Source organism: Taeniopygia guttata, chromosome 13, assembly GCF_048771995.1.
Source record: "Taeniopygia guttata chromosome 13, bTaeGut7.mat, whole genome shotgun sequence".
NCBI lineage: Eukaryota > Metazoa > Chordata > Aves > Passeriformes > Estrildidae > Taeniopygia > Taeniopygia guttata.
In genome coordinates, this window is record NC_133038.1 from 8811722 (window position 1) to 8835945 (window position 24224).

A 24224-nucleotide genomic window follows, 5' to 3' on the forward strand; every position below is an offset into this window, starting at 1 on the left:
AACCACCTCTGATAGTGACAGGTGGCTGGCCTGGTGACTGCTTCAGACACAACTGGAGAAATAATGAACTACTAAACATAATAAAAAATAGACCCACCAGTTTTTATCTTGCTATTTGTAAAGAATGTCTTCTGTTCTTTAAAGAAGTTTTGCATTTCACTCCATTTCTTCTATTTTTGCCCCAGAGAGTCCATGACATTTAATTCTGGGATCAAGGGAGCAACCACCTACCTCTGGTAACTCAGCCCTTCACAGGAGTAGAATGCTTCCATGATTTCCACTAGAGGAAAAGTAAACTTCTATAAAGTGTCTAGAACAATTACTTGTAAGGGGCAGGCAGAGATGCAGATATTTGCATTTCCTAAACAATATGAACAAAAGCAGTTACAAGCACTTGAAATGACCCTGACCTGAATTCTCGCACTATACATTGCCAGAGTTTATGACTCAAAAATCTTCATGACTGTGGATCGGCTTCTTTCACCTTCCTCATTTTATACCCAAATATCCTTCAACACAGGCACAGGTTTTCCATTTCAAGCACAAACTTCTTTCTTTTACACTTGAACATTCTGTGTTGCTGTCAGACAACAGAGGGATGCATGATAAATGCTCTGGTACCTGCACTGTTTGTTCAGTACCAGTGGCTGAATCCCTCTGTTCTCATTTCCTGCAGTCATGCAACAAAAAAAGAAATTATCCCAAGCAGTGTTAATTCCTGGCACACAAGGAGCAGACCATTCCCCAACCACCATGCAATATCCAGCAGACCAGACACAAAACATTATTCTTTCAGCTTCTTCAGTCATGCTAGCACCTGGCATCTGCTCCAGAGGAGATATTAACCACTCTGGAAAAGGGGAATGTCTTTCTGGGAAGCATCTAGGTGAAAACTGCTCTATGGCTTCTTTGTCCTGGCTTGGAATATCTCTTTCCGTTCAATTCAGCACCAGTGAGACATCCCATGGGAACTCTTTTACTTCTCTCTTCTAGAGCAAGTGATAGCTTAGAACCTAAAATAGAAAGCTTGTTAAAGACAGTGGTAACACAAAAAACCAGCTCTGTTTGTCATTGAGTGTTTTCTCTTGGGGTATTTCACTTCAGGCTAAATATGACAAGCAGATCAACACATTTCAAAATCTTAAAATCTGTCAACGACATCTTGGAGTATTTCTCTCCCTCTCTTCATACGATGTCAACATATTTTATTCTCCACACACCTCAAATATCAAACAACAACTTTAAGTTTTTATATGATCACTTGGTTTCAACTTTCTTAGGAATTCTTTGGTACAGACTGTGTAACATGACGGTGTACAACATCTTGCACGGTAAAATATGGCTCTTAGAAGGTAACATGACAAAAAAAATTCACTATTCCAGTCCCAGCAGCTGCTATGCCTATTTGTAATAAGTGGCACGTTCTTCTCTCTTTTGAAATTCACACTGTCCAGTTTTGGATCACTGCAATGTTACATGTTACATTTGGAATTTCCTGTCTAGTAACAAGTACTGTCCCACTGAACATGTTAGTGGTGCTATCCAAGAGGGAAAAGCAAATAAAATATTAACCATTCCATGATGTCCTTGTGCACAACAATAAAGAGAATAATTGTAATTTATCTGGACATGAGGTAAGGAAGCATTCAGAGAGCAGCATTTATACCCTTTGAAGCTGCTCCTCAGCAAACAACTGCCCAGATCCACCCCAATCCCATGGACTCAGCTGACACTGAGGAGCCTCAGGAACATCCTGCCCACATTGCCATGTGCTTTCCCAGGTCTGCAATTCCACATGTAAAGCTCAGGTCCAAAACAATGGGAATGTCTGCTGTTCAATTCAAACCATTTGCTCCTATAATATTCTCCAAATGTGCCAAGGATTAAATTACCCTCCTGTCAAAATCACTGTGAAGACCTCATCCAAATTAGCCATGTTAACTTTGCTACTCTGAGTACCCTTCAGACAATGAGAAGTTCCTGGAAAAGAGGCTCTCAAGCCAAGCATTCACTTACTCCTGCACCTTTCAGCAATTTTAAATTGCAAATTTAATCCTATTATACATAAACCCCAGAGGTCTCGACACAGGCAACAATCTCCCATCTATTCCTACTATTTAACTTCATTACAATTTATCCATATCATCTAAATATCCTCGGCTCAGCTCCAAGCATCCAATTAAACCCACAGAAAAATAACAGTTAAACATGGCACGAGAACGTTTTGTATGAAGCAGAGGATTAGTTTTATTTCCAGGCATGAGAAATTTAAGGCCAGATTTCTCAAGAATACAATTCATTTGGAAAAAAAAAAAATTGCCATCAGCACGTGGTACCAATCTTTCTCCTCTCCTTACACAGTTTATTGCACACATTTTTGTCCAGTGCAAACAGAACAGGGTTGAAAGCACAATGACAGACAAACTAAGACCTGCAAATATAAAGAGTTATTACAGATAAAATGAACAGGAAATGTAATTGCATGACCCGTAAAAACAGAAATTTTCATCACATCTGGAGTTAACATCAAAAATTGACAGTACCAAAGAAGAGTATAAATTGCATTAGGTACTCTGTTAAATGGAATAGTAGGAAAAAACACCAGGATTTAGAAGAAGCCACTTGAAGAACATGAGAAAGATTAAGGCATTAGTGCAGGCTTCATATCCAACCAGCTACAGAAAGGGCACCTTTGGGTCAGTGGAGTTTTTCATCTGTTCTTCACCTGCAAAGCAAGAGGCAACTTCATTATTCCTTCCAGGAGACAGTTTGTTAATTGAAGGCCTGGCTGTTAACCACAGCTATCTCCATTCCACAAACACACTGAGCAATGGTCAAGAACTGGAGATAATTCATCTGCGTGGATGTTTTCTTGACAGTTTCATTTCTGAAGTTACTACAAGTAGTTTTAGTTACATTATAAGCTGGTAGAACAACTATTACCCTCAAATGTTTTCATTGCTGTAACAGCACCCAGTGAGCTGGATCCCAGCCCTTCTCCACTTGCACAAAGACAGTTCCTGCTCTGAGAACACAGACTGGGAATTCACCAAGCTAAGGAGAAAAGGCACTGTTGGATCAGTTTGGAATAGTGCACAGCCTGGATTCACCATGGCTACAGAGTTCTGTGTGCTTTTACACGCTGCCATCCAAGCCATTAACTCGGTGATGTAGCAACTGAATTGCTATAAAATCATCCCTTGGATGGAAGGGAGACTGCCTGAAAACACAGAGCAAACTTGTGGAATTTGGCACAGATCAATCAAGCCAGCATATGCAGAGTTCCTCAGCAGAACACGAGGAGCTCACTGGAGCACTTTCAGGCTGCTCAGTGAAGTAAAATGGGTTTGCTTTAATCATCCTTATTTTTAAGGATCTTTCCACTTTGGGAGTTAGCACTTTATTTTCTTTGCATTTTCCACACTAATCTACCCAAACCTCAACTGAAAGGAACAGGAGGCAGAAACAAGTATAGTACATGTTCCCTGAATGCTGGAAAAGCACAGCTGAAAATCCAGAAATAACTGGTTGCTACACTGATGGGAATCCATGCAGTGTCAGAGAGATATCCCAGCTCTTATCAGATGGAATCTCACTCACAGCTCCTGTCTAGGCACAAACTCCACAGCAGCAAGGACAGGACATGGAGCACCTCTGCCCTACAACAGCACTCAAACAACAATGCAGGGGTGTGACCTAGGACAGCACACTTCAAGCAACAAAGAACAGATATTTCAGGATTATTATATGCTTTTACTTTTCTAAATCTTTCTTTTTCAGAGACAACAACCTTAATTTTATTCCAAAATTAAGCCAATAAAATCAGATGAAAGGTTAAAATAAACTCCTTCATGTAACAAAACAGCATGTGCTATGCAGGGGTGAAATGCTCCATTAATAAGTTTTAAAATTACAGCTCCTCAGAAACTTTGCAGTCAGCTTCAAACACACAAGTTCTCTCTCTTCCTTGGTACAAATTTAACTCCAGTCCTCTGGAAAATCCTTCACTGAAATGGAGAGGAAAGGTTCCTGGTTCTGTTAGCAAGAGTCCAGAGGTTGTGTCTCACCTCCTGCCTGTCCTTGCTGGTTTCAATATGCAAGGAAACCAAATTTTCATGTCCAGATAACTCTGATTTCAGATCCCAGGCAACTGAATCATCCTATGGGATTCAGGGATCTTTGTGCCCATTACCAAAACACACTGTTCTCTGTTTTAGCTAACTAATTATATGTTAGCACCCAAGCAGTGAAAATGCTCCTAGGAAATTCTGCTTGACTGACTTAGCTAATTACAGGCCTGGAGTTGAAGCAGGGCCAAGTCTACCTTTAGCTTCTGCTTGGTGCTTAAAAGGAGCTGCAGACACACACACAGGCCCAGTCTGACAACATCCCAGTTCCCAGGAAGCCTTCCCTGAAACTGGGGAGCAAATGTCCAGGACACTTCCCAGGTAGCATTTAACAGAGCTATAACATCAACTGTCACTGCCTGCTGCACTGAGCTGAGACTGTGTTGTACAAGGACAAAAAAAAAAATGTTTAATTATTCAGTTACCAGCTTAAAAACTATAACCATGGCTGCTTGTTTCCATATTTCCTTCATTTGAATCTTCAATTCCAAATGCTGCCCTCCAGAACAAGGCCAACAGCATCAAGATACTTTTAGTACAACACTATTTTTGCTGGCCCTCTCAAAAGCCCAGGAACTGCAAGAACCACATTCCAGCAGCACTGCCCAGATAGCAACCACCATGCTCCCCTGGGATTAAAGCTGCACACAGGCTGTCATTAAAAACAAAATAAACTATCAAGCTGTGAGCTCAGGAGATGAAGAACATTCTAATGGCAGCTCCCATTCCAGCTTCCCAGATGAATGAGGGCAATGCTGTGTTGCCTTGGAAATCAGGACAGGTCTTAGATGAAATGGTAGCAGGCTCGAGGAGAGGTTTAACAATTGGTAAAGATTAGGAAATCCACTTCTGTTACCCCAGTTCAATTATATGGTTTTGGTTTTTTTTGAATGAATGTTTTCTTCTCCTTACAAACCCCTGAACACAGCACTACACAACAGGAAAGAAAGAAAAATAACTTGCCAATAATTCAGTTCAAGCTTTTCATGTATGCAATCAAGACTAACATCCAAAATGTTTTATTGCAGCCTACAGGAAGACAGATTTTTCCTACAAAATACCCACAGCAGTTTGAGCACACGGCTCATGTTACTACTCAATCTCTCCTGAAGCTTTAACACACCAAATATATCAATAAATCTGATCATACTCACCTGCCAATGAAGTGCAGCACAGCACACACATCCTCAAGGCCAGTGATATCTAAGGTACCAGATTGTTTCATTGCTTAACTGCGGCCCAAAGAGAGGGTTGAGCTGAGCCAGAATTGCAATCAGCCAACTGCAAGACACCCCCCAACCCAAGAGAGACAAATCAGCCAAATGACAGCTTGTGACAATGGAAAGGCTGTCCAAACACGAGGACCATCGGAGAAGAAAAGGCTATTTTAGGAAGGTCTAGGTTCAAATAAAAATTCTGCTCAAGCTCATACATAAGGACCAGCCAGCAGCAATGAAGTTATGGCACCAAATCATTCTGCAGCTGAAATAAGATTGTCCTGTTCAATTGAAAGCAACACAAAACCACCTGACAGCATTGCCCTCACACCTCTCTTCTGACAGCAAAGTGTTTTGAGACACGTGAAACTCAGGTATTTGGGGACTCAGAAAATGTAAACATAAAAGAGAGACTTTTTTTCAGTGCCTTTGAAGCATCCTTTAAACAACAACCTCGGAGAAACATCCTCTCCCTCATTTGCTTCTCAGTGCATGACAGATGTGGTATATTTTTCAGAGACTTAACAAAAGTGAATTTAAACCTGGCACAGAGGTCAAGTAACAGGGACCTGAAGTAAAAGGGTACAAAAGAATACAAAAAACCCAAACAAACAAAAAAGAGCCCCACAAGAACAACCCCAATATGACACAAACCCCAGATCATCAGCACAGCAGCCTTGTCACTGGGGCAGAGCACAAACACTGCAGAAGCCATGGCCAGAACTGAAAACAAGAGGAATGTAGTTTGTGGAAAATATCCAGGAAAGCTAAACAGAAATAAATATTCTACTCTTAAAAGATATATTTGCTTTGTAAACATTACAAGAATCAGAAAAAGCAATGGATGCTTCCATGGATTTAAATCTATGTTAAATACTAACTATATAAACACATTTAGTGAACACACTGGCTCATCTGTCTGCTATTTCTAGAATGCTTTGTAAGGAGGAGAAAAAGCAGAGCAGCTTTGTAATGGGAGCTGCAACAAATGTATCAGAGTGCTTAGGCAGTCATGGAAAATTCCACACAAACCTTGATGCTCTGACCAGCAAACCAAGTGCAGGTCGGCTGCCTGCAACAGCCACGGGCAAAAGACGTGGGTTAGACTTAAAGAAGACACATCAATCCTCCTCAAATTTACGGATATTTTTTTGCAATGCCCCTTTCGGTTTTGCATGGGGTAGAACCCCAGCTAAAACAAGGAGCTGAGCCTGCAGCAGTGCATCAGTCACACAAACCTTGGAACACGTAGCAGGCTCTACAAAGGAATTAAAACATCAGCAAGACACCACTGAGAACAGCCAAAAACCTTTAGGTTGACACGTTTCTACTTTGCTGTCCAAAGCAGTGACAACAATGTATTTTGAGAGCATGATATTAATAGGAAAGCAAATAGGAAATCAAATTAGCTCTTAAATTATCAGGGAATTTCTTTTGTGAGGGTTAATTTTTCAGCTCCAACAACAGATCCAAAGAGCACTGTGCCATCTGCCTCCAGCTCCTGAAGTAACACAAGTGGGAGGAGGGTAGAACACTCAAAGCCTGTTAAAGCACATTTTTCCTTTTGTCACCGCAGAGCAGGAAGGAACTCCTCGCACGAATCTGCTGCTCCCCGAGCTCAGGCCCAGCATGGCTGTGAATTAAAGGAGCTGGGAGCACACTGAGAAGCTCAGCCTGGGGAACCAGCCTTTGGGAAAAGCAGTGTGGAGCTTTCAAAAGGTGTTTGTTGGGGCCGTGCTGGATACCCGAGCTCGGAGCCAGGGTGGCATTAAGGCAGCAGCAGTTCCTCCCCCTGCCCTGCGAGGGTGAGGAATTTAAAGCAGTTGTTAGGCTGCAACTGCCTCGCATTCAAGGTAAGTAATGAAAAGTTTTTCCCGTGTTTTGCTTAAGTCATGCTGCTTTATACAATAATCCAGCGTGACAACACACAACAAAACGCAGCATTCAGAGTAAAACAAACCTCTGTATCCAAGATGCAATGTTCCAGAGCTGCTAAAAGCAGGTATGGCATTCGAGCCACCCACAGGTCCTTAAATTCTACCAGATCCCACTTAGAACAGTTACTGTTAATTATCCAGCTCAGACAAGGAAATTAAAGTCCCTTCTGTTGTACCAGAGAGATTTTTTTAAAAGGTCTTCCCACCACAACTGCCATCTGTCTGTGCTCGTGTTACAAATTAAGGTCCTGCTATCTCTGTTTAAATGTCAATTTGGGCATCCATATTTTAATCCTGTTAGAATCAGTAGCAAATAATACGATTTTCCAAGCACCCTGTCCTCTGTTAGGACATGATGACACTGCTCAGGAACTGCTTTGTGCACAGCAAAATAGATTTAGACTCTGACAGTACCTCACAATATGGTGTAACCTCTAATTTCTGCAGCAGTAACTCCTTAGACTTTGCCATAGATTTTAGAGGTTTCTGGGAATGGTTTATTCTTCAAAAGGCTGCTGGGTACAGGATCTGTATACAAATTAGATGCAAATATCTTCCACAGAACAACCAAATGAATCCCACATAATCAATATGGTTATTCAAAATTATCACTGTTAAATCTAAATACAGAAAAAACAGCTTTAAGTTGAAATGTGATTGACTTCAAATTAATTTCAGTGAAAATCAATTTGTCAATCAAGTGGTGTTTAATGAAGACAGGAAATTGTTTTTTCCCTACTTTCAACTGGGAAGGTAACTCAAAGAGTATAAAAGCAGGTCTAGCAGAGACTAAACAGATGTACAGAGGAGCACAGAACAGCACCAGCCACTGCTAAGGACACACAAATACCTGGGACACCAGAAACTATTTTAATCCTAACACATCTAATGAAGAACTCCCAGGAACAATTTTTGGGCTTCTTTCAAGGCTGGTATGAAAAATTAATCTCTTTCTTTAACCACCCAAAAATTAAAGTCTTAAATGTTTTCAGTACCTCCTCCAAAACAAAAAGAATGCAGGAACAATAAACTTCCATATGTTTGAATAAAACAGAGGGAAAAGGTTGGATCAGATCTTTTGAGGTCCTTTCCAAACAAGAGCTCTTCTACAGTTTCATACAGAATAAATGAGCAAATAAAAAGAGAAAGACTGTGTGAGAGGCAAGTTCTGTCTTGGAACATGATGAGAAAAATCTGCTTTTTGTTGCATTCTGGCAAGCAGACACTACAAATCCAATTTCTGTGGTTGGGTACAACTACCAAGGGTTGAAAACATCCTAAGATTTTGCTGCCTTTTTTTCCCCAAAGTATAACTGGAGAAAGCTAAAGGAAATTTGGCTTCCAGAAAACAAGTCAGAGCCCACAAAATTACCAAAGAACCCCTGAACGTGCAAAAAAGCAGTTTATAAAACACGTTATTAACAGCAGGCTTTATAATGGGTCTGTTTAGATAAAATAATCAACTAAACCTACAAGTCACGTACCACTGTACATTTGAAGAGTTCACAGACTTTAGCCAAAAGTTAAGAAATTCTACAAGAAGCACATTTCACATCACCACCCAGAGGATGCTGCAGATGCCATGTGGCCTCTACCTCAAGGAAAATTCTCCTCCAAACAATACAGACACCAAACCTCAAGGGTTTTAGGAGAGTGGGACATTGCTTCTGTAGAAAAAAACCCAAGTGAGAACTTGAAATTTAAACAGAACCAAAACAAAGCTCAATCCTCCTCCTAATTAAAACCCATCCAACTTAGTGTAACATAAATGCAACAACCCAGTAAAAATTACCAGAAAAGTTGTCCTTTCTTAGCCAAACAATCTCCTGTTAGATTGGGCTGCTACAAACTTCATGTGCAGGGCAAGGAGACCTTCACAGCACTGAGATTCCCAAATTTCAATCCCAAATTCAAGTTGCTTGCACTAATTCTCAAATTTCTATATCCACTCAGCAAAACTTAAATTTAATAACTTCTGTGGGTACAAAACAGACCCAAGTTTGCTGGACTTTTACAGTTTAGCAAGAGTGAATTCTTAGGAGTTCATATATCAAATACTCTGAATAGAAATAAGTTTTGTAGAGTATAAACTGGTACTAAACCTGAATATCACATTATTAAGCTAAACCAAACCTGTGTTAGTTGTACCACAGTCTAACCCAACAAGCCTCTCCTGGAACTTGTCAACACTGAGATGTACTTCTCTAAATATTCATTTTAAATTCCTTTGAATAGCATAAATAATGCCTAAATAGTTCAAGAAAGTTCAAATATTACTCAGGTTTGAATGGAACTTCAAATAATTTTTAGGACAAGTTAACTCTTAAGATCAAACCAGACTTATACCAATTTACTCTCCATAACAAATTATTTCAAAGTTATTTCTGCATAGTATTTTTTTTTTACAAGATCAATCTTTAAAAAGATAGAGAGAAAAACAAAAGCAAGCCTTGTCTTGCAGCCTCCAGCTACAGCTGGCTTAAATCCTGATTAAAAAAACATTCTATGAAGAGCTCTCAACAACTCACTTGTAATTGCTACTAAATCTCCTACAGAAAGGAGGCAGCCTCAAAATACACTGTGCATTTAAACAGAAATTGTCTTAATATATCAAAGTCTCACTAAAAAAACCCACCATGCAACAGCTTTTCCACCCACCACTCTACCAGATTTTGAGAATATATTCAAGGAATCTAAAAGCAAAACTCTTCAGTGGGTTTGAGTTAGTATTACCTCAGAATTAAATATAAAGTGGAAAGAAAAAAGGCAAAAAAAAGCTTAAGAATCAGGAAAATTTCAGAATTGACCAAGTATCATTATATTTGTGAGCAAATGAGGCAGTGAACTGGAGAGGAGGAACATCAAGTCCATGCAGAGGACAGCTCAGTTATGTGTCAGAGGACAACAGGAGGAATTCAGGTTCCTTTTAATTCAGCATTTTCCCAACGGGAAAATTTCTTCAGCGCACTGAAGGTCTTTAAAACTCAGAATTCCAAGAGAATGTCAAAGAACGTGTCTAAATCTCTGTGACACATAAAAAAAGCTTCTAACTGCTCTGAGGCTATAAAAAAGGAGCTTGTGGTTGCAAGAGGAGTGGGCCCTGCTGAAGAGGCAGGGCATTATTTGTACTTACAACAGGTAGCAGCACACAGCACAGGTGACCAGCATGGTGTTGATAACTCTGCCAAGAGGAAGGAGAAATGTCATCAGGTGTGGTGTTGTGACTGACCACAAGACCCACAGAGGAAAACCCCACAGCAAACAAGGACAAGTTTAAACTTTGATCATATGAAAGATGACTCAACGTGAATGTTCTGGTTTCTTCCAGCTGAGTAAACTGCAGAGGCTCAGATCTGCAGGGCTGACACAGCTCTGCCAAACAGTTTACAGCTGGATTTAACACCACTGTGAACAGCAGCAAAATCTGATGCAGTGTCCTTCACTGAGGCTGGATGCACACAATAAATGCCCTCTCCATTTTCAGAATTCTACTTCAAGGAAGTTTTAGTGTCAAATTGTCACTTTTAATTTTATGTGATGAATGAGGGCTCTACAAATGGAACACAAAATAAAACCTCAAAGCTGTAGTGTAGAATTTTCCTTTATTGGTGAAACACAGCTGTGTCAGAAACCACTGGAAAGCTGAAAAGAAGGAAGAACCAAGCTCTTGAAATTGAAAATGGTAAAACTGCAGCTACACACACACAGATGGGTTTGAAATGGGAGGAGAGGAAATGAGATTTTTTTAACAGTGATCTCTGCAGCTCATGGAACTCGGTGGCAAAGTGGGTTTTTTTTCTTTTTAAATGATAAAAAGGCATTTCCATCTATTTCCTCCCCCAACTGAGTAACAAAACCTCATGGTAGGTGAGTAACTTCTCTTGGTGAGGCACAGAATTCCCACACTTCCATGCCTGGAAGCCATTTTTGTAAAGTATTTCTGAGGACAGGCACATTTCCAGGCATGAAAAACACATCAGGTTTGAAAGTTAGGCAGGAAACGTCAGAGCCTGAGGAACACTGAGGGTTTAGATAAAGAACTGAGAGAAAAGACAGTTGGTACCTGTGGAGTAGAGGGAGTGTCAGAGAGAGGAAGAGAGATTAAGAAGCCATTATCTCCTAGAGAAAAGAGAAAGACAAAAACTTGTCTGCTTTTTAATCTGAGCAGCCACAACCACTGCAGGAAAAACCTGTGCTTAGAAGCCCTGCTGTTGCCCTCAGCTACAAGGGCAGCAGCACACATTTAACCCAAAAAAACCCCAGTGCAGCCTTTCCAGTCTCACCCAGTGTGAAAGGCGGAGTAAGTTAGGAAAGGTCAAGTAAGGAAAGAAAGAGGAAGTTATTGCTCAAAAACCGCCTGACAATGAACCACCTTGGCACGGGACCTTCTGCCTGTGAGGTTTCACAGAATGGTTTGGGTTAGAGAAGACCTTAAACCTCATCCAGTGCCACCCCCTGCCGTGGCAGGGGCACTTTCCATTATCCCAGGTGGCTCCAAGCCCTGTCCAGCCTGGCCTTGAGCACTGCCAGGGATGCAGGGACAGCCACAGCTGCTCTGGGCACGCTGTGCCAGGGCCTCAGGGGGAACCCAAACCCGCGAGGGGCTCTGGCATTTCCCTCGGCCCCTCGGCCGAGCCCGGGCCGGTCCGCGCTGCGCCCGGGCACTCTCGGGGCGCCTCCGGGGCCTCCGCCGGGGCCTCCCCCCACACCCGCGGGGCACGGCGGGGAAGGTGGCCGGTGCCCGCCGCCCCCCGGTCACTCACCCGCGGTTCGGGCCCTTGGGGACGAGCCAGGGCAGGACGCCGCCGACCACCCCCCAGAACACGCTCATGACGATGATGGGCACGGCCAGGCCGCCGTACGCCATGGCCGCGCTCTGAGGGCAGCGGGAGCGCCGCCTCCCGCCGCGCCCCGCCCGCCAATCAGCGCCCGCCACGTCACCGCGCCCCGCGGGAGCGCGCCGGGAGGGAGCGGGGGGGCCGCGGGAGCGCGCGGGGCGCGTGAAATGGGATCGGGGCCCGGATGGGATCGGAGCTGGAATGGGATCGGAGCTGGAATGGGATTGGGTTCCTGATGGGACCGGGGCCCGGATGGGATCGGAGCTGGAATGGGATTGGGTTCCTGATGGGACCGGAGCTGGAATGGGATCAGAGCTGGAATGGGATTGGGTTCCTGATGGGATCGGAGCTGGAATGGGATCGGGGCCCGAATGGGATCGGAGCTGGAATGGGATTGGGTTCCTGATGGGATCGGGGCCGGGATGGGATCGGAGCTGGAATGGGATCGGAGCTGGAATGGGATTGGGTTTCTGATGGGATCGGGACTACCATGGGATCCCCATCCCAACCAGGCTGCCGGGTGAGGGGACACGAAGTTCCTGCCGGGTAAGGGCTGGCTCTGAGTTCCTCAGGGAATTGGGGATGTGGGACACGATCCCACAGGGCAGCTCAGCACCTGGAAAGGTCCCACAGAGAACAAACCTCACGGAATTCCTCAAACACCCACTTCAAGGTGAAGAAATTTTGTGTTAAGTAGCACAAGCTGGAGGGACAAAAACCTCGGAGCCTTCATGAGAGAAACCCACCGTCCACCTAAAGCATGGCTTCTAAAACTATTTTCTCTGACTGCCAGCATCCTCTTTTTTAGATTCCAGTGCTGTTCAGGCAGCTGAATTTGTCCCTCTGTAGCAGCAATTAAAAGGGCCATTCACCAAGCCAGGAAATTCACCAAACTGCAGCGCTGTTTTCAACAAGCTGCAGCAGCTCTGTTATGTTAGGAGGTTTCAGGATTGCACTGCTCTTTCAGGTTGGTTGAAGCATTTCTTTACAGGGAAAACAATGTTTTTCTCAACAGTAAAAATAGGTACAAAGGGCTTTTTAATTTAGTGTATTTTTTACAAAGTCAAAGCGGAAGTAGGAATATTTAAATGCTGAGCAGGACACATCAATATTTTTGAAAGAAAGCACACAACAGGTTGAATTTTAGCAGTTTTTTAATGGTGTCAATCAGGAAAACTCCTATTCTTGCATCTTCTCGATTGTCTCCTCCTTGTACTTGCCCTTCTCCTTGCCAACCTGGCGGGACTTGGCTTTGCGCTCCAAGATCTTCTTGCGGTCCTTGTCCAGCTTTAGCCTGGTGATCACCACCTGGAGAGAGCACAGAGAGCTCAGGCTCCCTTGTCCAGAGGGAAGGGCAGCAGCCAATCCCAAATCCACCTGAGCCACAGCACAGAGCTGATCCCAGCAGTCCACGCTGGCCTTGGACACTTCCAGGGACAGCCACAGCTTCTCCAGGCACCATTTGCCTCACCACCCTCCCAGGGAAGAATTATTTATCCAACAATTCCTGTTCCTGCCTCCTCAAACTGGCAAAGAAATTAATGTGTTGGTATTACTGAAAGCACTACCTGGAAAATAGAACTAACAATCAAATCCTAGAAATGCCATGTAGGCATAACTTTCTCTTTAATTCCTTGTGCATTTAGGTCTCAATTGTAATTCCCACCTCTGTGCCCAGGAGAGGTACAAACTGTTCACACAGCCCACTGAAGTCTGTAACAAAGCATCCTTCTGCTCTCTGCATTCATAATCAGAATCTTTATGCAAAGCTTTATTGAGGTCTAGTTCCCAGTTAATGAAAATTTTCCCAGAGTGAAGAACCAGCAGAAAATTCTCTCACTGCTATTCAGCACACAGATACATGCACTGGCTCCACCACAATGTCACCTTGTCAGTCAGATGTTGTTGCTGCACACAAATCGTGATGTTTTGGAATAATTCTGCTGAACACACCAACCATTTACACCAGAAAACCTGTTACAACTGGATTTTTTCCACCAACACTTCCATCTTTGTGCCCACGTGGCAAGGCTGACGCAGACTGAATTCATCTGCCTCAAACCAGGTTTTGTCAAGTTCTTGTGTTTAGTTTGAAATGCTCCCTGTTGTGATCTAAACAGGCTTTGCCTGGTTTTCACCAGCTCTAAATACCTCAGGCTAAAGCCAGGTTCAGAAGTATCCAGTTCACAACTGCGTGCAAGAACAATCACAATTCTGAGCATCTTTTAAACTTCTCCAGCACCTCCTCATCCAGTGCAAGTGCCACACAGCAAAGAAGAAAAATGGTTTTAAGTGGTCCATTTTGTGCTTTGAAACCATTAGTCTCTTCAAAGATGTATTTTAGCAAGATTCCAAAGTTTCTACTCTTAGAAACAATGAGGAGGTTGTGGTTTCCTGCTCATGACACCCTAACATTTCTTTAAGGCAGTATCTCCATTTGTTATTCACAGAACCTCACAATGGTTTGGGTGGGAAGGGACCTTAAATCCCATCCTGTCCCACCCTGCCATGGGCACGGACACCTTTCACTGTCCCAGGTGCTCCAAGGTCCAACCTGGCCTGGAACACTTCCAGGGATGCAGGAGGAGCCACAGCTGCTCTGGGCACCCCGTGCCAGGGCCTGCCCACCCTCACAGGGAAGGATTTCTTCCCAAAATCCCATCTAACCCTGCTCTGCCAGTGTGAAGTCGTTCCCCTTGTCCTGTCACTTGTAAATTGTCTCTCTCCATCTGTCCTGTAGGCTCCCTCCAGGCATTGTGAGGCCCCAACTGTGTCACCCCAAAGCTTCTCCCCCCAGGTGAACAATCCCAGCTCTCCCAGCAGAGCTGCTCCATCCCTCTGATCCCCTGGAGCTCCTCTGGGCTCTCTGCAGCATTCCCACCGCTTGTTAACAATCCCAATCCCAGAGCAGCCAGCTGCCCAGCTCTGCTGGCAGTGCCAGCCCCAGGTGCCCCCGTACCTTGCTGGGGTGGATGCCCACGTGCACCGTGGTGCCGTTGGCCTTCTCCCGCTGCACGCGCTCGATGTAGATCACGTATTTCTTCCTGTACACCTGCACCACCTTCCCGATCTGCTGGCCCTTGTAGTGTCCCCGCACCACCTGCACACAGCACACACACAGCTCCAAAACCAGCCCCAGAGCAGCCAGCCCATCTCTCACCCGTGGCATTCATGTTCTCTGCACAGAGACACAATTCTCTCTCTCAGGAAAAGCAGAGAGAAGAAGACAGAACAATCTTTATCTCTGCTCCTTGGTTTTGCCCATGTGGGATGTGGTTGGAGATTTTTTACCTGCAGGGATGGCTGGGTTGGATTCTGGGGAAGGTTGTTTGGGGTCAGTGACCAATGGATCCAGCTGGGTTGGACTCTCAGCAGAGTCACGAGTTTGAGTTAGTTAGGTAAGTAGAATAGGACAGTCTCTCTTTAAATAGTATATCAATGTAATATAGTATAGTTTTAATAAAGCAATCCTTCAGCCTTCTGATCTGGAGCAGACATCATCATTTCTTCCTGCATCCAGGGTTTGCTGCATTTTTACCATGCACAGCCCATGGCTGAATTACCCAGCTGAGCTGCCCAAGATCCAAGCCCCAAACACATGAGTGACCTGACAATTCCAGCATAACTAGCATGGAACATATAATGGATCAGGATTGTGCTTCTCCCCCTCTTTTTCTGCACCAAACCCTAATGAGGGAGCTCTGTAGCCATGCAGTCAAGTTGCAATTTTTAACAGTTTTTACCTTAATTTTTCACCTATCATTGTGTTTTATATAAAAAAGCCACTTAGCTTGGACTCATTTCTAATCCAATCTTTTAAATATCACAGGTAGCAAACAGTCTGTAAAAAATAAACAATTATTTGCTTTGTGCTTTGTTGTTGAAAGCTCTCAGTTGAGCAGAATGATCAATGCATGCAGCACAAGTGCAGCAGTACTGCCAGCACACTTGTGTTCCTGCTAGCACCCCTGTCACTGAAGTGAATTTAAGAAACACTTGACAGCCCAAGCCATGAGCTGATTAATTTAAGACTATTTCTGCCATGCTGAGGGCAAAAGCTCCAGCACCAATATTTGTTTCATCCTTCCCTTTTCCACAGGCTGCACATGAAACAGAATCCCACAATCGGCTGGCTTGGAAAACACTTCCAAGATCATCAAATCCAAATGATGCCCCAGCCCACAGCACATCCTCCAGCCCTTCCCTGGACACTCCCTGGGCAGTGCCAAGGGCTGAGCACCCTTTCCATGGGGAAATTCCTGCCGAGAACCCCTCGGGGAGAAGCTCAAGGGCGGCAGGGCAGTACCTGGACCTCGTCGTCCTTGCGGATGGGCATGGAGCGCACGTTGTACTTCTGCCGCAGCTCCTTGGACAGGGGCGAGGACATGATTTTCCTGCGGATGTGGGAGGGGGCATTGAAGTGCCTTTTGCGGTTCTTGCTGCGGTCCGAGGTCACAAAGGGGTTGAACTTCATTTTGGCTGCACAAAAAAAAAAACAACAAAGGGGTTGAACTTTATTTTGGCTGCATTAAAAAAAAAACCCAGCAGCTGGAGAGGTGCTCACCGCACACACGCACTACACTCCATCACTCACAGAGTCTGCCGCGGCATTAAAAAGCAATTTCAACTATTTTTAATCCCACTGCTGATTAACAAACCCCGATATTCCGGGCTCCAAGTAAGCTGCAGCCTCTGCCCGGACTGACAGTGTCCCTGTGACTGACACTGACACATCTCAGCGCTCAGGACACCTGGATGCTGCCCTGCAGCCACACCGCTCTCACTCATAACCATCTATAAAAATGTGAATTTTGGGCGTGCAGAGAGAATTCGCTCTGCTCCAGCAGCTCCAGTAACGCTCCTCAGCGCAGCCAACAGGTAACACATCTGCAAATCCAAGATGATTCCGGCCTTTCCTACGCTTTAACAGCATTGTGCGTCAGGGCACCACTGATCCTGACAGCACAGAATAAATTAAATCAAGGACAAATTAAATTAAAGGCTGTCTTTGCTGCACATCTCGGCACCTCCCATGCGGGCTGGGCTGCGTGAACTCCGTCAGGCACCAGGACAGCGCAGCCCGAAGGAGGCCCCGGTCCCGTCCCGGCCACCCGAGCCCCCTCCCGCTGCCCCGCGAAGGCCCCGCCGGCCGGAGATGGCCGCGGATGGCCCCGATGGCCGCGGATGGCCGCGGATGGCCGCTCCCGGTCCCTCACCCGCTGCCGCCGCCGCGCCGCCCGCCCGGAAGAGGAGCCGGAAGCGCTTCCGCTTCCGCTTGCGGGGCCCGGAGCCGCGCCCCCTGGCGGCCGGAGGGCGGCACTGCGGCGGGGACAGAGCGGGGACAGAGCCGGGACAAAACCGGGACAGAGCGGGGATAAACCCGGGATAGAGCGGGGATAAACCCGGGATAGAGCGGGGATAAACCCGGGATAGAGCTGGCATAGAGCCGGGGATAAACCCGGGATAGAGCGGGGATAAACCCGGGATAGAGCTGGCATAGAGCCGGGGATAAACCCGGGATAGAGCAGGGATAAACCGGGGATAAACCCGGGATAGAGCGGGGATAGAGCCGGGATAGAGCGGGGATAAACCCGGGATAGAGCGGGGATAAACCCGGGACAGAGCGGGGATAAACCCGGGATAGAGCTGGCATAGAGCCGGGGATAAACCCGGGATAGAGCAGGGATAAACCGGGGATAAACCCGAGATAGAGCGGGGATAGAGCCGGGATAGAGCAGGGATAAACCCAGGACAGAGCAGGGACAGACCAGGGGCACATCTCGGTGAGTCCCGGGACACAGCTGGGACAGACCTGGCACACACCTCAGACAGACCCAGGACACACCTGGCACACATCTGGGCATCATCCCTGGTGCCCACCTGAGCATCACGCCCGGGTACCAACCTGGCACCAGCCCCATGTCCCCCAGCCCCAGGAGACACCAGTGACACCAGCCCCATGTCCCCAGCCCCAGGGGACACCAGTGACACCAGCCCCATGTCCCCAGCCCCAAAGGACACCAGTGACACCGGCCCCATGTCCCCAGCCCCAGGGGACACCAGTGACACCGGCCCCAAGGGACACCAGTGACACCGGCCCCATGTCCCCAGCCCCAGGGGACACCAGTGACACCGGCCCCAAGGGACACCAGTGACACCAGCCCCATGTCCCCAGCCCCTGCTCCTGTGTCACTGTCACCTCCATCCCTGCCCCTGTCACCCAGCTCACCTGCACAAACCATTTCCTTTTCAGGGAGATGTGGCCCTGGTATATATTTTCAGGACACAGATTCATTTATTCTCAACGAAAACTGGTAGAAATGAACCAATGAATTGGCTTGGTTGGGTTTCGGTTGGGTTTTTTATAAAGACAGGCTGATAAAGTTTGGGACTGAGTTGCAGCAGGGTGGGATTTGAACAAACACCTTCCCCAGAGCATTTATTTGTCATTTACAGAGTAAGGGACTTTCGGCACTACCCCATCACTTGTGGAAATGTGGGTTCCAGCCATGGGAACAGGCAGGATCTCCTCCTTCACAAAGATCTCGTTGGCCCACACCAAGATAAAATGAATTGGTTTCTTACAATGGTGCAGGTATCTTGGCCCAGACTCAGTGAGCTGTAACCCTTTATTGTTCAATCTTTAAAAACTGCCTCAGACACTCATTTCTACATAGTTATGAAGTAAGGCTATGTGGAGATTAAAGGGCTGGGGGGGACAAAAATTGGGTTATTTCATATACCAAGGAGCACAGTGACTCAAGCCAAACCCAGCAAGTCCCAAACATGGTCCCTCCACCTTTCCTTAAAAAAAGGGAGGTTGGGACACTTGGTACTGTACAAAACTGAGCTCTGAATGTTCAGACATGACTCAGGGCTCATTACAAAAGAGCCTCGTGCTAACTTTCACCACGGTGACCTGGCTCCCAGTGATTTCACTGTGTGATAACGCTCAGTCCACTGAAATCTTAATTAAAAACAAAAGAAAAAAACAACCCTTCAGATTGATTGTGCAACAAGAGTGCCACAAGAAGCAAACTGAAACATGTAAGAGTTTTATTTTTAATTATGGAACTAAAAATGCTAATAGTTTATTAACATAAGGTTGCAAATTAAAAAGACAAATGCCAGAACTCCTTAACAGTCTGCACTGTAGAAATGTAGAACTTGTGCTTTAAACATTGCTGTACCAGACACGGCAGGGCTGCTCCTCCTCCCTGCCCCTCTCTCCCACATTCCAGGGACAAACCCCTCACCGACATCCCCAATTTGCAAATTCAAACAACTCTTGCAAAGCAGAGACTGATCACAGCCATTCCCAGCCCCAACAGCCCGTGTGTCACACAGAGAAAGAAAAAGAAATGAGAAATACCCAGGAGCTGGTGGCAGACAGGGCCACCTACATCGCAGATCTCATTTTTTACAGCGCACATAAATGCAAGTATTTGAGAGATCAGCTCAAGCATTCACAGGCTCATCTCTCACGGGTTTTTGTACCCTTTTTCCATTTTATTTTCTTTTAAAAATCCTTTTCAGCAGTCCAGATATTGCCTAGATTACACCTAGTAACTTTCCCTAGAGCTAGAAATTTTTAACTCCACCATTGCAAAGCATCCTATGCCTCAAGTTTTCACTGTAGGGTGGAGTCTGGAGTCACAGGGGATAATTTAAAGTGGGAGTTTCAAATATTTCCTACAGGGATGTCTTTTTTGGAAACCCAAATACTTGTATCAAAACACTGACTTGAAAGGGCAAAATCAGAACCCTACAGCCGAGGGTTTCCTTCTGCTCTGACTCGAAATTCTTTTGTTTGCAAAGAGGTTTAAAAGCACAACTAAGCTCATTTTCTCTAGAGAAAATTCAGAATAAAAGTGAGATCTCATGGGTGCAGAGACAGTAACTGCCTTGCTAAAAAACCAACAACAACAACAAAAAACCCACAAAAAAAAACGAACAAAAAAAAACAAAAAAAAGTGATTTATCACCTTATTATAGGGGATGTTTTGGCAGAGAGAGCAGGCACACTGAAGTGATTTATTAAAAAAAAAAAAAGAGAGAAAAAAAAAAAATGAAAAACCAAAACCAAAACAAAAAACCCCAAACAAACCAGTTTCAGTGGTCTGGTTTAGAGAACTGGCCTGGACTGCAACAGAGGCAGTTTAAGGGAATGGGGAGAAGGATGGGAATAACACACCAGGGGACACCAAAGAATCTGCAACCACCTTTGCTTGTGTCAAAGAAACTGTACCAGAGGAGAAATTTCAAAAATGAACTGTGCTGCAAAGATCTCCCCTTGCCCAGCTCAAAAGGATGAATTAAATAAATCTCAGTGTAAGGAAGATGCTACAATATTACAAATCTCATCGTTGTAATCCACTGTTCCCAGGCTGTCAGCAAAGACTCACCAAATCCAAAAGGAAAAATTAGGACATTTTAGCTGTGAGTTCAGCTGGTCACAGTGGATTAGAGAAAATCCTTCAGCCAGCAGGAGAAGCAATTGCCATGGAAAATCCCACATCCAGAGGGCTCCACTCACCGGCACACAAACCCCAGATGAACACAAGCACCTCATCGAAAAAGTTCATTTTTGCAAATGTGGAAAAAATAAAAGTAAAAAAAAAATCTACCCATAGATGAAGGGGTACAGGAAGTTACACAATCCAGTTTACACCTAAAGTAAGAGAAGAACAGGGAAAAATCCCAATGCTGTCTGAAGTCACTGCAGGGCAGAGCATGGCAGGGGGAGAGGAGCTGGCTACTTCTTTTTGGTGGGTGGATAACACTGGCTGCCCCTTCCCTGCTCCCAATTTCAACAGACCATCAGGAATTCTTTTGAAATGCATCTGACTCTAACAATAACACTGAATATTCAACAATTCGTATCATCACAGCGTAGAGTTTGGGTATTTTGCCTCCAGGAAAAGGCAGTGGAGATCATCCAAGAGAAACCCTGCACCCTTATTAGAATTTACAGCACTGAGTGCAAGACTATATTTTATGATTATTTTTTTTTTTAATCCATGCTACAAGACATAAAATCTGTGTCTCCTCAGCTCAGACATTCACAAGGCATGTGAATTACTGCATTACTGAGACTGTCACTACTCAAGGAATGTTGATGAGGCTCTGCAAAATGCACTGGGGGGCATCTGGTCTCATTTTTGAGAGCTCATGCCCACCACAACATGCAAGACAACCCCTGGCAGGAGTTTTCCCCTCACAGCACCGTGTTTTAGAGGCTCCAGAAGACAAGGCTGGAAGGAATGGACAGGGAAGCTCAGGAATCTTTTTAAGGGATCAAAAAAAAACTCCCAGCAAGGGTCAGCCTGTGGGAATGCTGCCCTGGGTACCTGTGGGAGAACAGTGTCAGTCCAAGGCTCAGCAAAGATGCCCTGACTGAGCTTTAAAGGAAAAGGGAGGCACCTTAAATCCTGAAAAGTCAGAATTCCTGTGTTTGGCAGGTGTATTGAATACACACACACAAAGCAAGAGAGGAAGCTGTGCTCATCCACCCAGAGGGCTGCACCATTTTTCTGAGCACAGAGAATATAAAACCTCTTTTAGATAAAAAAACAACACAACAATAATAAAGCAGAAGTGCAGAATCCAGAGTTTTGGGTGCTCTATGTTTAGAAACAGAAGAAAGAAAAACTAATGCTGTAAAGACAACTATTCCCTTTCAAAGCAAAGGCCACATAAAACTGTGTTGCTCAGTTTGGTTTTTACTTCATGCCACCTGTAAACACAAGACTGGATATTCAGTTAGTGGGAAGAAATGAAACCACTTTTACATCCAGAGTAAAAGAAGTGCCCTCCTCTGCTGGGATCACAGATTACCAAGGAAAAGGTAGCTGGGGAAGGCTTCCTGTTCTTTTTCACTTTGTTAGAAAGGTTGTATCTGAACAACTGAGCTTTCAACAGAAGACAAAACATTTCTTGATGTTTCTGCCCTCTGTCTCTTAGGTTTGCTGTGGGGACTAACACTTTCCACTCCTCACCAACAGATACATCACCTTTTTTGGCACCATGGGTGGAATTTCTTCCTCATGTGTTATTTTGCCCTATACAAAAATCGATTGTCTGATCATGCAAATCCAACAGAACTCCAAAAAGTGCCACAAGACAGTTCAGCTCTTTGCCATCTACTCCCTAGTTTGTACACTGCCATAGGAACCTCCCAGAGGACAGACTGCCATCCTTACTTAGATCTGACATGGCATTTCAACCTCTCTTTCTGGGGGGAGGGAATCGAAATCCACACCCTGATTCCACTGATTTTTCCCTCTCAGAGCTCTGAAATGCATGGAGATTTCTTTGATTTGTTGAAGACGTCTTCACTGAACAGCCTGTTTAGAAAAAAACCCATATTGATTCAATCAAATAGAAAATAAAGACAAAAACAGGTAGTGGTAGATTTCTCAATCTTTGCTCCTGTCCTCGGAGTCGAGGGTAGAGTTTCACTGCTACTGCATTTTGCCCAGCTGGATTTTCTTCCAGGCCTCTGATGCTGTGAAAATGCAGGAGTCGAGGATCCCAGCTACAGTAAATGTTCCTCCAATGATGGCACATATCTGGAATTACAGAGAGAGGAAACACGTTTGTCAACAACGAGAGAAACTTTTACACAGCTCGAACTGGAGGAGGGATCCTGCTGCTGGGGTGTTTGCTGGAAGCACAGTAAGAACTGGGGATGGAATTCCACAAGGATCATTCACAAAAACCATTCCCAGCAGTGGAATAAATCAGTGCTGAATTCCTTACAGCCTGAGCCCATCACAAATCCCAGCTCCCACAGCACAAACACTGCCTGAACTCCACCTTCCTCAGCTTTCTGGAAGCTCTGTGCTGCTCACATCTTCCTATCCTGTTTTCTGTTATAAACACCACAGTCTTGTAGTCTTTTCCCCTTTTCACAGGACAATAATAAAAACAGGCCAAAGGCTCTGGAATAGCACGTGAAGGGCAGTGAGTAACAGAGAAACCCAGTGACACCACAGCTCTGTTAACACTTTCCATGACCAGGGCTGCTCACAGCAGCCAACTTAACTCTTTGTGGGACAGAGTTTTCCACACAAGATGTGGATCTTGGTTCGAACTAAAACACATTATTACTTCCAAGAACAGAGTTAGGGAAAAAATTAATTTCCTGGTTAGCATTAACAGCCTACTTCACTTCTCAAGTGCTACACAACCACAGAAATATTCTGTGTATTCTGTCAAACCAGAGTCTTTGTGGAAACAGAATCACAGAACCACTTAGGCTGCAGAAGACCAACAACACAAAATATTTCCCTGCTACAATGGCTCAGTGGTTTGGGATTACTCTCTCCTAACTCATAACAAATCCCCTTTTTCCCAGGCAGGCCCTTGTCAGGAGATAAGCTCCATATCCTGTTCCCCTTCTCACAACCCCGTTGTTATTCTCAGAACCACCTCGGATCCTACACAACGTAAAAGACCAAATTAAAAGAGCATCACAATTATGAAGTTGAAAATGTGGGAGTTGGGTAGTTAGAACTGTGTACTCAGAACATGGCTGGTAATGTTTTTAGGTTAGGCTGTGGTGTGTCACTGCCTGGTGGCATCCTGGGACTTTCTTCCCCTCCTGTGCTGTTTGACTTCTGCCTCCCCACCAGGTGGTTTGCATGAAGCCAGCCTTGAGCAGAACTCAGATGGTTTTCTATCAAAAACTGTGGCAGCAGGAGCAGGGTGTGATTGTCCCCTGTGCTGGCACGGCTGAGGTCACACCTGTGACCACCTCTGGCCTCTCATGGTGACAGATTTGGAGGGGCTGGAGGGAATGGGGCTGGGGAAGGGTCTGGAGCAGCTGAGGGAGCTGGGAAGGAGCTCAGCCTGGAGAAAAGGAGGCTCAGGGGGGACCTTGTGGCTCTGCACAGCTCCTGACAGGAGGGGACAGCCAGGGGGACATCCAGGATGAGAGGGAACAGCCTCAGGCTGTGCCAGGGCAGGCTCAGGGTGGACATCAGCAGGAATTTCCCCATGGAAAGGGAGCTCAGGCACTGGAACTGCCCAGGGAGGTTTGGATCCCCATCCCTGGAGTGTCCCAGGAAGGGCTGGAGGTGGCACTGGGTGCTCTGGGCTGGG

General features: G+C 45.2%; 3 protein-coding genes across 5 annotated transcripts in view; all 3 read right to left on the reverse strand.

Moving 5' to 3' along the window:
* Positions 1 to 2232: 2232 nt before the first annotated feature.
* ATP6V0E1 (ATPase H+ transporting V0 subunit e1) lies at positions 2233 to 12158 on the reverse strand. Its single transcript, NM_001245578.1, is given in 5 exon segments — positions 2233 to 2725; positions 5282 to 5408; positions 10415 to 10462; positions 11345 to 11400; positions 12045 to 12158. Coding segments are annotated over 2 exon segments (111 nt in total). The 5' UTR covers positions 12149 to 12158; the 3' UTR covers positions 2233 to 2725; positions 5282 to 5408; positions 10415 to 10462; positions 11345 to 11393.
* Positions 12159 to 13140: 982 nt separating this feature from the next.
* RPL26L1 (ribosomal protein L26 like 1) lies at positions 13141 to 17370 on the reverse strand. Of its 3 annotated transcripts, none has more exon segments than NM_001245434.2 (4): positions 13141 to 13427; positions 15079 to 15219; positions 16426 to 16598; positions 17336 to 17370. In NM_001245434.2, coding segments are annotated over 3 exon segments (438 nt in total). In that variant the 5' UTR covers positions 16594 to 16598; positions 17336 to 17370; the 3' UTR covers positions 13141 to 13298.
* Positions 17371 to 19158: 1788 nt separating this feature from the next.
* Positions 19159 to 24224, reverse strand: part of ERGIC1 (endoplasmic reticulum-golgi intermediate compartment 1) — a 57889-nt gene continuing 52823 nt past the window's right edge. The window contains exon 10 of the mRNA XM_002195755.7: positions 19159 to 22690. Coding sequence (XP_002195791.2) covers positions 22583 to 22690 — 108 coding nt within the window. The 3' untranslated portion in view covers positions 19159 to 22582. The remainder of the gene's footprint in view (positions 22691 to 24224) is intronic.

What these genes read in the sequence shown, in the direction of transcription:
- RPL26L1 (XM_072935081.1), bottom strand. Translation starts at nt 16,593, where the DNA reads ATGAAGTTCAACCCCTTTGTGACCTCGGACCGCAGCAAGAACCGCAAA. An exon ending in GCAAGGACGACGAGGTCCAG is followed by an intron (nt 15,220 to 16,425) that starts GTACTGCCCTGC and finishes TGCTGTGTGCAG; the next exon opens with GTGGTGCGGGGACACTACAA. An exon ending in TGGGCATCCACCCCAGCAAG is followed by an intron (nt 13,428 to 15,078) that starts GTACGGGGGCAC and finishes TGCTCTCTCCAG; the next exon opens with GTGGTGATCACCAGGCTAAA.